The 14,142-nt window shown below is 39.9% G+C and overlaps 1 protein-coding gene across 6 annotated transcripts in view; it reads right to left on the reverse strand.

Annotated features, from left to right (window-relative positions):
• Positions 1–593: 593 nt before the first annotated feature.
• Positions 594–14,142, reverse strand: part of USP6NL (USP6 N-terminal like) — a 114,739-nt gene continuing 101,190 nt past the window's right edge. For all 6 annotated transcript variants that reach the window (XM_058023410.1, XM_058023411.1, XM_058023412.1 and 3 more), the window contains one exon: positions 594–4,112. In XM_058023410.1, coding sequence (XP_057879393.1) covers positions 2,668–4,112 — 1,445 coding nt within the window. In that variant the 3' untranslated portion in view covers positions 594–2,667. The remainder of the gene's footprint in view (positions 4,113–14,142) is intronic.

Raw genomic sequence — 14,142 nt, forward strand, 5'->3', positions numbered from 1 at the left:
AGCACCAAGTGGGTTTTGCTGCTGGTATGAATGGCAGACTGAAATCTGCCTGTGCCCTGAGTCTGGTTTGTCCAGTTAAATGAAAATAAAAATGTGTTTTGCACGACAATCAGATGACACAAGGCGGGGTTGCTTTTCTTTTAAAAAAACAACTCAACAGCATCCTCCAAACATGTGAGAGACAGAAGCCACAGTCAAAATATTATTTTGCACTTTGATCAATGCAACTTTGCAAATTCCTTATGCCAACAATTCTCTTTTAAACTGGTATTGGGTGAGATTATTAGAACAAAACCAGAAAACAATGATCACAGTTTATGCTCCTAGTTTTTGCAAATGACAGGCTAAGGTTTAGCCTGTGTAATAAACTATAATCAATAATCTTGCCACTTCTGCAATAATGCAAAAGCACTATATAGATTTTATCCACATTGCTTAGTCTAAAAATAAACATGTACAAATTAAATAGGCTACATCATATATATATACATGACTCATTTATGAAAAGCAATTATTTGTGCTGAGAATAGCTACAGTCCAGTTTGGAGCTAACCAAATAATTAAGAAGAAAGACAAAACAACATAAGCTTAATTATTATTATTTTAACATGTTAAAAATACAGTCACATCAAAATAGGATACACAGTTATAAAACTGTTGCAGATGAAATAAGAAAATAGTGTGTATATATTTTATATATAAAAATCTACAGTATTTACTAATGCTGATACATATTTTTGAGCCTCAAGTTGTTTGCACAAATAAATTGTACAGCTTTGTTATGAATTACAGAACCATCATTAAACACTGAGATTATTACACTTAGCCAAAATATTATATACATACATTTCTAAGCTGCTGTAAGCAATCAGAACTAAAGTAAGCCCAAGTCATATTTATCTTCACAATTTTAGTTTAGGATTTCAGTGTAGTGCTTGGCTACAGTTACTTCGCTGCAGTTTGCAATTTTTAAAATATAAAATTGCCCAGTTATTAAAAATTACATCAGACACGTTATATACAAAAAAAAAAGTTCTGAAACATACTAAGTAAATGTTACTTCCATTTGAAAAAATTGTTTTACTTCTGTACCTTAAAACTTACAGAGCCAACCTGCAGCAATAATAGGCACTAAAGCTCATTCTTTAAAGGAAAAAAAAATAATATCCATTTCTATGTTTTCAGTTAACAAACCTTACAAAAAAGAAGGAACAGGACAACCTTCCCAACTGGTGTTGATACCAATGTTTAGTACTTCAGTATTAGAGCAATCTCTCTGTTCAGCACTCCAGGGAGCTCTCCAGGTGAGCCCCTCCTCTGCCTCAGCTGCTGGGGAGAGGTCAGAGCATCCTGCAGCTCCATCCTCCATGTGCCACTCCATCCACCTGCTTCTAGTTCCACCCCAATTCACAGTCAAAACAGAAAGGAGAACACAAAGGGGAAAAGGCTGCAAAGACTAATCAGGATTACTTACATCAGCAGGAGTTTAAGGTTCCTGTTAGCAACAGTCAGGGTCATTTTAGTGTAGAACACCGTGCAGTGTGAGCCTGACAGCACACGCCCCACCTCAGACAGGAAACCACAATTTGGGGGGAAAAGGGCAAAACACAACAAAATCCACTCAGCAAGGGACACTGCATACTCACACAGCTCAGGGAATGTCAAGCTTGGAGCAAAGCTCAAACTCCTGCGTGCACTTCACAGAGGTGTCAACGAGCTGTGCAATCCTCTGATACCTGTGGGATTTGGCCCTGCAACCAGTTTGAGTCTGACAGCACAGCGTGGCAAAAAGTGAAGGGTGCAGCACCATTTCTGTATCTGGAATTAGGCTCACTGTGCTCCAGTCTTCTGCATATAGAACAACATTCTGAAGGTAGATTTGGGTGAGAAGGTACAAATTCTCCATTTTTGATGCACTTCAAAAACTCCTATACACTGCCCTGAATTTAAGCACCATTTCTTAGCCAGATTAGAGAGATATTTTTGCCTGCTCCTTCCTGCTGAGGAAAATGACAAACAGTAGTCAAAGGAGAGGAAATTAACTCTCACATATGATTAAATTAATAATCCCAAAGCATCTCTCCTGCCCAGAACAGATACTGGGATGCTGAGGCAGCTGTATAAAAATGACAGAAATTCCCATTCAAAATGAATGGCTTCTCAAATAAATTACAAAGAAAAATTAATATGAAATAAAAGTACTTCACAAGCTTTGCCCAAATTTAAATGCATTTAAATTTAAACTCTTTAGTTCTTTTCCACATGAGTTTGTGTACTGTAAGTGCACACTCACACAGGCACACACGCACACATCTGTACAGTGCATTAACAATGTCAGTCAAAACTTTTCAGTGTGTTACAGGTTTTAGGCAGAAGGATTGTAACACGAGTTATTTAAAATGTAAGGAGCGACGACAGCATGAACCACGTGATGGATATGAGCTTATTGCTATGTCTATGTGCATTAGATCACTTCCAGTAGCTTCCATGCAAGTCCAAGAACTCCACCAGCTTTCAAGCAAAGTCTGAAACATCTCTGAAAAAGTGTCGTTATTTTTGAACTCACACGAACCATCCACATTTCAGAGAACTGGGGAGGACTACTACTAACACAGTACTGTTCAACTGGTTTTGGTTCTTGCCACTTTACTAAGCACAGCCAGATTCTCAGAGAAGCACAGACTCATGCACAGACAATCCATCAGTTCTGCTCCGATAGTGCTGGGCTTGAGCTGACGCGCTGCCATATTGGTACTGTGGGGAGCCATTCTCTTCCAAGGCTGGGGAAGTCCTGAATCTCACTGGACTATCCACAGAAACAGCAGGAAGACTGTGCTCATGTAGAGGTGTTTGCTGAAAATGCTGGTATTTCTGGAAATGATCCAGGTGGCCTTTGTTCAGCTCTTGGCCCCAGGGCTGCCTGTAGGGCTCGTGTCTGTAGGTGTAGGCGGCGTCCGGCCACTTCCTCTCCTCTGGTAAATAATCTGCCGGGGGGATGATGAACTTGACACCTGGGGAGGACCTCGAGTTGCTGGTGTAGGCATCAACAGGAGCGACTTCTGTCGGGGCAGGGGCTGCTGGAAGAGCATTTTGGCGACTGGCAGGATAGGAGTTCATCTGCGGTTTATTTGGGGAATAATCTACCGGCATGAAAGGAGCGTACGGCCGTCTAGAGGGGCTGGGCCGATTCCCGTGGGGATGCAGAGGTGCAGAGCTTGCATGGCCTATACTGGAAACATGCTTTGGAGAATTCCCATAGTAAGTAGGGGGATTACTATAACCTGGCAGTGGCTGCTTTACATTCAGTCCATGAGATGGACCATCAGACTGAGATGCATATTTTGGAGATCTGGGTTGTGAAGTGAAGGTGTAATTATTGGGTATTTTTAATGGAGCTGGTGCTTTTTCCATTTGCTTTCTTGGACTATTAGAAAATGCTACATGCCTAGGACTTTGTGGATGAGCTCTCTCAAGCATCTCTTCAACAACATTCTCATTCTCAGTTTCATCCTCTGAAACATTGTCATACTGAGATGCATTAGACCCTCGCTTACCTTCATCAGCATCCAAAACCCTCACCTTTTGCTTTACATTCAAAGGCTGCATTTCTCCAGGACTTGGTGGTGGGCCCAAACCAGAATGGTTTACTGGCCTCCCTTTCACCTCTGCAGTGAGTTTCATTGTCTTTTCCATTATTTTGACATCAGATGGTTTATTCCACTTAGGTACAAATTCCCTTCTTGTGTTGGAAGTAGCATTAGAATTCTGATTAGCAGCTGCATTATTGTATAGACTTGAGTTGTCTTGCTCTGCTGGCTGAGGCTTTTTTCTGGTATCCACCTCATTCTTAGGCAAACTGTTTTGTGTCTCTGCTGGTCGAATCTTTTGCAGTTTTAAGGAAGGTTTCTTTTCCACAGAATTAATTCTTTTTCGGTTATTTGGTGAACTTTCTGATTCTTCTTCTGTGGATGGTCTTCTCTCTGTCCTTTGTCTTGCTGCTTGTGTCCCAGTACTGTTCTGTCCATTAAGCATTGGAGTGGAGTTAAGCACAGAAGGCAGAGGTCCTGATGGAATCTGCCCCAGTGGCTTCTTTGGAAATTCATCTTCTTTACCTAAAACAAGAACAGGAATAACGTAAATTCACATTTGTACAGAAGCCTTCTTTGATCTGTTTGTCATGCAAGACAAATAGCTGGAAATTAACTGGGCTTCTCTCTGGGTCACCATTCTGCTGAACACCTCAAAGGTTTTTCTGAACACTGACATCAAACACAGATTTTCTTCAGCCTCTAATCCCAACCAGTTATTCCTTCCTACAGCTGATGCAATCTCACCAAGCTTTTGCTCTATCATGACTCTGCTGAAAAAACCCCCATTTTCCTAGATGGCATGTTGGTTACAGTACCTATTCTGTATGGAACCCTCCTCACATTGTTACATTAAGCAAACTACTTTACCCACTTTAAGAATCCTTCCCAATATCACTCTCCCATTGGATTGTTTTCCATTCATTCATCCTCTAATGTTCACCTCTAGCAAGCCACACCACCAGCTCCTCCCTCACATGCACAAAGTTCCCAGATTACATCTTTAAACTGTCTCTCATTTCAGTTTTTGGGTGGAGCTCCTCATTAACACAATTAAGACTTTGTTCCCCTTAAACCCTTTCCTGCCTGGAAATTTCATCCTCAGTATGAAAAACCTCCAGTAAAACGCTCTATACACAGAGTCTTTTTTCCAGTTCAGCTTTTTATCAATACAGAACAACTGAAGCAGCTGACACCAATCCTGGCTACGTCATGGTGTCAATTGAGTGTTCCATGGGCGGGTTTTGCAGGACACAAGGACATCATTTACAGAACAAGGACACGAATGGAAAGTTCTCCCAGACTGGAGCTCAACGCATTGCAACAGCCAGTGGTAAACATCAACAGTGTGGGGACCCAGAGCAACCCACAGTGACATACAGAAACAATGAAGAAGTGTTTCATGGCTCAATGCTGCTCACAGAACAATTCACATCAAATTTTCTACCGCAATCCTTCTCCTTAGCAGTCAACGCCCTCCATAATCACAGCTGAAGTATTTTATCATATCTACTTGCATATAACTTATTTAATTGTGTAATCCATTACTTTCCCATTATAAGAAGAAAAGGTCATGCACTTCTCATTAAATGTATTAATCTAGATTTAATTCATTTGATGTTCAGCATTTAAAAAAAAAAAACACAAAAGTTTTAAAGTCAGCATTACCAAACAAGTCCTATTCACTGTGTATCTATTTATAAACAGAAGCTTTGTTGTAAGGAGGAAAAAAGAAATGGCTACCCTAGCTTAAATGCCATGCAAAATAAATTATATAAAATGGCTGTTGGTAAAATAATTTTGCCCAATCCCTGCTTTTTCCTAAGGCAAGGACTGTATAGTCTCTTCCCACCAGAGATCAGAGAGTTAGCACCTCACTTTCTAGCTATTTGTAATTTCTTTTTGTTTGTCTATAAGGGTTCACAGGAGTGAATAACACAAGTGTCTCTCCCTGACAAGGGCTGTAGTCACAAGTGAGCTATGTTCATTTACACAGGCATGAGCAGGAGCTCAATCTTTGGTGAGTGGCTCCTGATACAGACACACTGAGGAAAGCCAGCAGCCAAGGCGACTGCTATTTGTTATAACAGTGAACAAACTACCAGCAGGGATCAGTGGCTGTATAAACAAAAGGAAAACTGAGTTTGAGCCAGCCAGGAGGACAGCAGAGAAGAACACAATGGTGCCATCACAACAAGATAACTAAATAAATCACTTAATAGAAACAGCTTAGCTTTGCCAAACAATTAAGTAGTGTATTCTTGATTTTTCTTTGTAAGGGCCAAAAGTCATATGGAAACCTAAAACCTACCCTTTGCTTCAGAAATAACTTCAGAAACCTCACTTCACATACAGCAAACAGTGGGGCCAGGCCTCAGCACTAGGCTCCAGTGAGTGGCTCTTGGAATTCCAAGTCTGATGTTTGGTCTCTTCCCATATGGGCCCCCACTATTCCCAAATAAAATCTGGAACAGGGCTCTCAGACCTGCACCCCCCAGCAAGGGAGTGTTCCTCCACTGGAAGAACAGATGAGAGACAAAGGAAGGAGTTGCATGGATGCTGTAAAAGTGGTGATTTAACAGCTCTGCAATACACTGGCTGCTGCAACAGCCTCTCCAAAATTGTCCTTCAGTCTTTATGAATAGGAGTTCACTTTCTGAACTTGCTTTTGGTTTGGCAAGAGTCATTTGTGTCATTTAATTCCATCTGCATCTTCAAATACACCATTAGGCAAAGCTGAAGATCTTGTCTCCTAAATAAAAGTGAATTTTGCACATAATAAATATTCCCGCTACTTAAACCATAGATTGCAGTGCTTTCAGTCTTACTAATCTTGAATGTGAAAATAGCATGAAGTCTGCATTAAGAAACAATACTTTGGTACATACAAAATACACACTAAAAATCTGCTATCTAAATCATACAGAACTAATCTTTATGGGCTGCTAATCCATTTACAGCCACCAGGAGATCCAAAGTAGTTATGGAATAGCACAAGAAAATGGTTCTGCAGCATTGCTAAATTATTTAATTTCTGTCCTTGTACAGAAAACATGTTTTAGAAAAAGTGTTTACGTTCTTCCACACTTTAAGTTAAAATATTCTAGTCACATATATGAAAACCTGAAGACCAGTTCCTCTGGTAGCTGCAATGCTTCCTTCATTTGCCCACGGTCATCAAAAACATGAACTGATTTATTTTCTCACAGCTTTTACTCTAAGAAATGTCTACAGAGCAATAGGAGATCCTTAAATATACCAGGTTGCACTATAAAGGTGGGGTTTGTGTGAGGTTTTGGTTTTTAATTTCACACACTTAAGGTTTCCTAATTACCATTAAGCTCTAATAAACCCAAGTGAGAATACTGCAGACATTTTTATTGAATTCTATCAAGGCTGCTTTGTGTCACCTTTCCTTTTCATTTCAGGCTAAAGGAACACACTACAGCCAGGCACATGTGGGCTGCATGGTCTGGATGATGTGTCCTGTAACATGAATCACAGCTGTAAGATGGCTATCAGAGAAATCTTGCCATGTCTGTAGTGAAATTGTTAGAATTCAGCATTAATTCACATCCTGAGTAACAAGGAAAATGTTGCAAGAGAATAATTCACCTAGAAGAAAACCTCTGCATTTTAACAGCACAATCCTGTGTTTATAGGCTGGTAACACCAAAGCTCAGGGCTGTCAGGGAAAACAAAATACAGAACAATGGAAAAAGGCTCAGTGGGGAAAAGAAGAAATACAGGTTAAACCTCAGCCACAGGACTTGCACAAAACTTGGTTTGACTTGACCTTGGATGCCAGCAAGGGGCACTGGTTGCTCAGCCACCCACACCTGCCTGTGGAAACAAGCAAGGCCACATTGCTGCAGGCACCAAACCAAGGCTACCAGAACAGAGCTTGCTCTGGTTCAGAGGTTCTCCAGCACTGATCACCTCCAGCCATAAACAGCACTGAGAGGAAAGGAATTGTGTAAGGATCTATGATGCTGCAGCAAAAAGGCATCTTGCAAACCAATCACCTTCTAAAGGAAATTTTTTGAAACTGCAGAATGGCTGCCTAATTCTGATTGAAGTGTACAGATCATACATAAATACCTATACACACACAGAGTTGCCACTTCCAGTGGAACAAGGAAAAAAAACAAAAAACCAAAAACCCAAAACCAAACAAACAAACAAATAAAAACCAACAAAAAAAAAAACCCCAAAACAACAACAAAAACCCCCAAACTCCTTGAGTTCCAAAAAAGTTCACAAAATAAACAAGTAGAGGATAACCAAATTACCACCATGCACATGACTGCAATGAGACACTCCTCAAATGCACAAAGAGCATGCCAACTGTGTTTGGGAATGCTTTAAGCAGTCCACTATCAGCAATAACAGCAAGAAACCCATGATGCTGCATGCTAGCAAGCAAGAAAGAAAATAGATCATAAAAGCAAAAAGCTGAGGATAAGAAACCTTAATGCAAAAGCAAACAAAAGAAACCAAGGCCCAACAAACATCTCTACCTGAAGAGGTACACAAACAGCTTACCAGACAAGCATGCAGAAGCACCAATTCCTTCAAGCCCCATTGCTTTTATCTAACATTTTCCCACTCCAAATCTGCCTAAAGCCTCACACACAGCTCTCAACCATCTCCTGTAGTACTTCAACCACACTCACTGTTCAAACTCCTCAGATTTGAGCAGGAAGAAATTTTAGTTGGATGTTTTAAAGGAAACTCAATTGAGTATCTGTTTGTGTTGCTGATCCAAGATCTGAGTTAATTCACTGTCTGGACATATCTGTCTGACTGAGAAATGGAGAAACTGCCCAATTCTGTAAGAAGTACTTTTGGGACAAGTGCTTTTCTGTACAATCTGTGATGTTTACATACAAGAATTGAAAGCATTTTAAAACCAGAAGTTAAGACAAAGCTGTCTAGTTCAGCTGTGACTGTTTTGACCTGTACAATAATCAAAATGTCCCTTTGTCCTCTAAAGCAAGCAGGGCAATAAGATTTTTCCCAAGCTGCCAGTATTCCTGTGAGATATGGATGTCTCTACTTTCATCCTTCTTCCTTCCTTCAACAGAGTAGATTTCTAGACAGTTTAGTCACTGTCTTTTCCCAAAAACAAGCACTGTAATAGCTTGTATCAGTTTACAGAGCAGCAACTATAGATTTTCTATTTTTCCTTTAAAAGAAAGGTAGTGATTTAGTTGGCTTCTGTGCAATATAGCATAAAATAAACAAACAACAAAGGAAACATGGTGAAAAATGGGTGAGGAAGGAGAGCAATGGAAGTAGAGGGAGACAACTTAAGCAAAACAAGAACAATCAGGTGCTTGCTTGCTGTTGGCAAGCATATTCCCTGACATGAAAAGGAGCAAAGCAAATACAAGCAGATCTGACTGTTCCCCGAAAGATAAGAAAGATATTAAAGAAAGTTTGCCTCTCTTTACTTCCCCTGCTCAAACAAGCTTTGGCCACCACCCAGTGGAAGTGGATCTGCACTACAAGACTTTCAGAGATAATTGCTCCAGGAGGCACTAACAGCCTCGTGCAGCAGACATATAATTGGAGTAAAGTGCTTTAAGTGCTCTCTCTGGTGAATAACAGTCTAGGCCTTAATTTCAGCACCAGAATACATGCACTTTGACTGCTCTAACACAATTTTCAAGGATAGTAATGGTCATAAAAAAACACCTCTTAAAATGACAACTTGAAATTTTGTGTTTATTTTCGACCAGTGACATCCCATCTTCTTCAGTTTACAAGAGCAAGAGAATTTTAAAGAAACTTGAGTGCCTGCACTAGAAGCTGTAGCTGCTGTCTGAAAGTCAACCTCTGCTCCTCCTTCCTTTATATGCCATCATTGGCAAAGGAGTTGCTAAATGAAATAATGCTGGACAACTTGAAGGGAGAACTAAAAGCACTGTGTGCCTCTCTTGCAGCTGTGTCACTTTTATGGTACTGACAGGAAGGAAAAGTTATTTTATAAACATCTGCATTCAGATAAACAACAGAAATCTTAACAGGTTTGGTTATTAGCCAGAAGATACAGGTGATCAGCTGCACATCTGTAAGGTGCCGGTGCAAAAAAGAAATTTCTAAAATTAACCACTGCTTCACATTCCTAATTCCACATTTCTTCCAGAAAATTTACTTCCTTGAAAAGTCAGTTTTAAACAGCAATGTGAGCAATGGCCAACACAACTATTTGGATCATGTGTTTAAAGATCGTGCAAGTTTTAAACAGTAAAGATTTTTAAATGATGCAAAGCCAAAGTCTAAATCTAAGGATACATACTAACTGTATTAGTATAACTCCACATATTATTTTAGTTCATAGTATTGTAAAGCAGTTGCATCACACAAAAAACAAAGCAGAAAAAAATAGTTTAGTTTATAAAAGCATGGAGTGCATTGTCTGAAATAGCTACTTGTGTATTCCTGAAGTACAAGAGAAAAATCCAAAATTCCTCTGAAACAAAACACAACCAGAAGAAAGACACCATCAGAAACAGGAAAGTCAAGCTGATTTACATATTTCTATTGCTTTGGCTGCCAGAAGGCTCATTAACAGGAGAGAACACAATTATTTAACAGATTACTGAGGCAGTATGCATTTCTGCACTATCACTGATGACTGTGTGAAATAGATCATTGAATAAAAGATATTGATAATAAATTTAATAACTTCAAAGATAAATATCAGATAAACATTTTTAAATTTATGGCAAATGCAGGATTCAAACTTTGCTAGTTTTCCCCAAATACAGAAAAGATTGGGAAAACTAAAAGAACAGCAGTTTAAAGCTGGTTTTAATCACAAGGACACAGGCAGATTCCAAATTTGCCAATATTGCTTTAAAATTAAGCTACAAGACCTTTGTCTTTGATTTAATGTCTTCAGCAGCTGCAAAGTCTGGAAACTTTCAGTGATAAAAAACCAACCCAGGAGCTCCCTGCCCACCCTTTTCAGGCCCCTTATCTCACACAGGTGAGAAACTGTCTCAAGAAGAGACCTGAGGGGCTTCACACCCTGAAAATGGGCCTGGCTGTCTTGTTTACAAAACACTGGATTAATAAACTATTTTCAGCAACATATTTTTAATATGGAACTTTCACTGGTAAGCACTTCTCTTTATTAAAGTCAGACACTATAAAAATCTATCCATATATAAATATTGTTTATTGAGCATTGCATTATTCATGTAGTCCTACAGGAAAAAATTACAGCAAAGCTAGAAATTCTATCCATATCTTGTGAGCATTTATAGAATTTAGCTGCTGTTTTAAATAACAGACAAGGAAAGAATTTGCATCAAGGAATTTTGGGAATCAGTGGTGTATACCAAGAAAATTCTTCACATTATGGTCTTAATATCACCCTTGAATTAAGGAAGAGATGGTTGAATTTACATTGGATCTGACTCCAGGAGAATATGTAAAGTCACACAGATTTAGGTGAGAGTGTTCTTCAAGAACCAGCCATGGTGTGGACATCCTTCACCATGTTCCAGGCAATCCACAAAATACCAAATGCTTTTTCTTCTTTCTGAGGCTGTGTCAGAGACCCTCAAGGACAGTTTTCATGTACAGCTGTGCCAGCCTCCCTTCTCCAAGGTCTCAAACCCACAGCTCCCCAGCCAGAGGTGTGCTTAGCACACAGCCCCGTCTCCAGAGCCATGGGAATAGAGGGGTGCTCACCTTGGGGTGCAGGAACAGCATCAGAGTTCCAAACCACCCTCTGCAGGTTGGAGTTGTTGGAGCACAAAACTAGAAATCAGCACAGAAAGGAAGAAAAATCCTTGGCCTTCTTTATGCAAAACAGCCATGGTAAAAACAGTGCCAATCACTGACACCCAAAATTAGCAAGATCTCCTGAACACCCATCTCTCTTCTGGCTGAGCAATTTAAGGGCTTTGTCAGAGAGAAAATATTAAACAAGTCCCTTCCTTCTGTGCTCTGAAGGGAACAAGGAGCTCCTTAATTCAGGGAGAGAAGCCATGGAGGAAGTGAGCCAGAGAAAGCTACATCAGACATAAATAGACATCCACTTTAAAGTAACACAAAAGTTATTACCTCTTTTAATATCCTACTGCAGCTTACCCTACTAGGGCAGGAAAATCTATACAGCCTAACAAAGGATGCCAGATGGAAAATTCCACTGAGCTTAATTAGCTCACTGCTATTCCTGGATGACTGATACTGATGCAACTGCAAGATGAAGATTTTTTTTTCTTGATCTTAACATGCATTTTTACTTTAGCTCTTAAAGGTGTAATTTTTGCTCAGTGAAAAAAAAAAAAAAGAGTACAAGATAGGAAGCAGTACTTTGATTTCAGATGAGAAAACTAAAATAAACATTATTTTCTCAGGCTACAGTGAATACTTAAATGAGCAGGCTGTGTATTTTTTGTGGCTGTATCACCTCTAATAGTTTCATATGTTTTAGATGAAATCAGAAAAAAAACAATGAACTTCAAGGTAGTAAAGAGAGTACAGCAGACAGACAAGTGAATGGGGGTTCCATGGGCAGGTTTTGGCAGCCTGTGGGAAGGACCTCACCCTGGAGAAAGGAACAGTGTGAGGAGTCCTCACCTTGGGAGGAAGAAGCAGCAGAAACAATGTATGATGAGCTGCCCACAACCCTCATTCCCTGGCCCCTGTGCTGCTGGGAAGGAGAGGCGGAAAAAAAAATGGGAGGAAAGTTGAACCCACGAAGAAGGGAAGAGTGAGAGAAGGTTTTTATTAAGGTTTTATTTCTCACTATCCTACTCTGATTTAACTAAATTCATTATCAGGTAATTTCCTCAAGTCAAGTCTGTTCTCCCCATGATGGCAATTGCTGAATGATCTCTCCCTGTCCTTATATTGATCCAGAAATCTTGTTTTGTTTTCTCTCCTCTGCCCAGCTGAGGAGGGCACCTGGTATCCTATCACAAAGCTGAATGTCCAGAGAATGTTCAAAACCTGAAAAAGAACTGCTTGAAGACAGTGATCAATATAACCAAAATTAGGAGAGTGCAGAAAACTTTAAAATAAAACCAGAGGCTTATGAAATTCATACCAAGAACAAATGAGGCAGCCTCACTCAAGTAATAAGAGCAGACAAATCAGCTAGATTCCCCAGGGTCAGGCTGAAGGCATCTTATTTTTAGTTTGAGAAAGGTTAAATAATGTTCTCTTCCACCCCTAGCAAAAACATACCACACAGAAAGGCTTGCCCAGGTGAACCTGAAATAAAAAAGGAAAAAGCTCAATTCCAGCACCAAAGTACACTTCACTTTGGCTTTGCTCTTCCTGTTTTAAAATTAAACCTTCTCATTCATGTTCAGGGGGAAAAAACCAACACACGAAAGACATTTTGTTACTGATTTTTCTTTAGGTACCAAAATTAAGAACCAATGTGGCCCAAAACACTCAGCATGCTGTCAGCTCACTGTACCTAAGTGTGCATGGTGTGAAACCAAACAACTGCATCCCACTGCCAAAGTGTCTCAGGAAGAAGGCACAGTCACCATTCCTTGCTGTTGGGATCCACAAGAACACTCAGTGAGTCTCACATTTTCTGTCACAATGTGGGTGGCTCTTATGTCACCTAAATCCTCCTTGAATTTTCTATGAAAATCCAGAGTATTCTCAAACTTTCACTTGAAGACACTTTATGTTCTACCAAAACAAAGGCCTTAAAACAAACAAGTTAAGAACAGACTTTCTGCCTTCTACATCAAGAAAATTTCCAGTAAATTCTTTATTTTCCACAGAAAATCTCAATATGACTTATATGCATGTGATCTTCTAGGCTGCAAGATATACAACCTTCATCAAGTAGCAAAATACAAAAATCTTTCCCAACTCCTCCCCTACCACAGTTTCAAGTGGAACTTTTCACTGATGAAATTTACTTTACCACATCCATAAAAAACATCTCTGTGTCTACAGACAAGTGAAGCTGTTGGGATAGCCCCTCACTGCTCAAACATAACCATGGAGAATTCTGTATTTAGGGCTGAACAGACAGGACTCCTGTGAGCTATCTCCTTGTACCATGGTGGTGTGGCACTGATGCTGAGGGATTTGTCACAGCTGCTCAGATTTGTCACCAGACACCTGAGACAGCACCTGGCTGAGGTGCAGGGACAAAGAACAACTTGTGCTGAAGAGAAAGTCAAAACTGAAACTCAGCTTGGGGAAAAGGACGGAGAGATGGTGGAATAGGAATGCTGCGGTGAGAAAAGGGAAGCAACAGATGAAAAGGGCAGAAAGTAGACTTAGAGCTGTTGTGGGTGGAAGAAATTCTGCTGGAGAGATTGTACAGAAATTCAGGAACAGGGGAAAACAAAGGAAAAAGATGCAAGAGAAATGGGAACTCTGAGAAGAAACAAAAGAGGAAACAAATACACAGAAAGTGTTTGTACCCCATAGGAACAGATCTGAAGAACCAGGTAAAACAGGTATTTACCTGTGATGAGGAGCTCTGACACAGCCCAACACTACATGCAATGAATAATGTCAACAGAAACAGAAAAATTAAGTTCATTAATGAAAGAAC

The sequence above is a fragment of the Melospiza georgiana genome, chromosome 4, assembly GCF_028018845.1.
Source record: "Melospiza georgiana isolate bMelGeo1 chromosome 4, bMelGeo1.pri, whole genome shotgun sequence".
Taxonomy (NCBI): domain Eukaryota; kingdom Metazoa; phylum Chordata; class Aves; order Passeriformes; family Passerellidae; genus Melospiza; species Melospiza georgiana.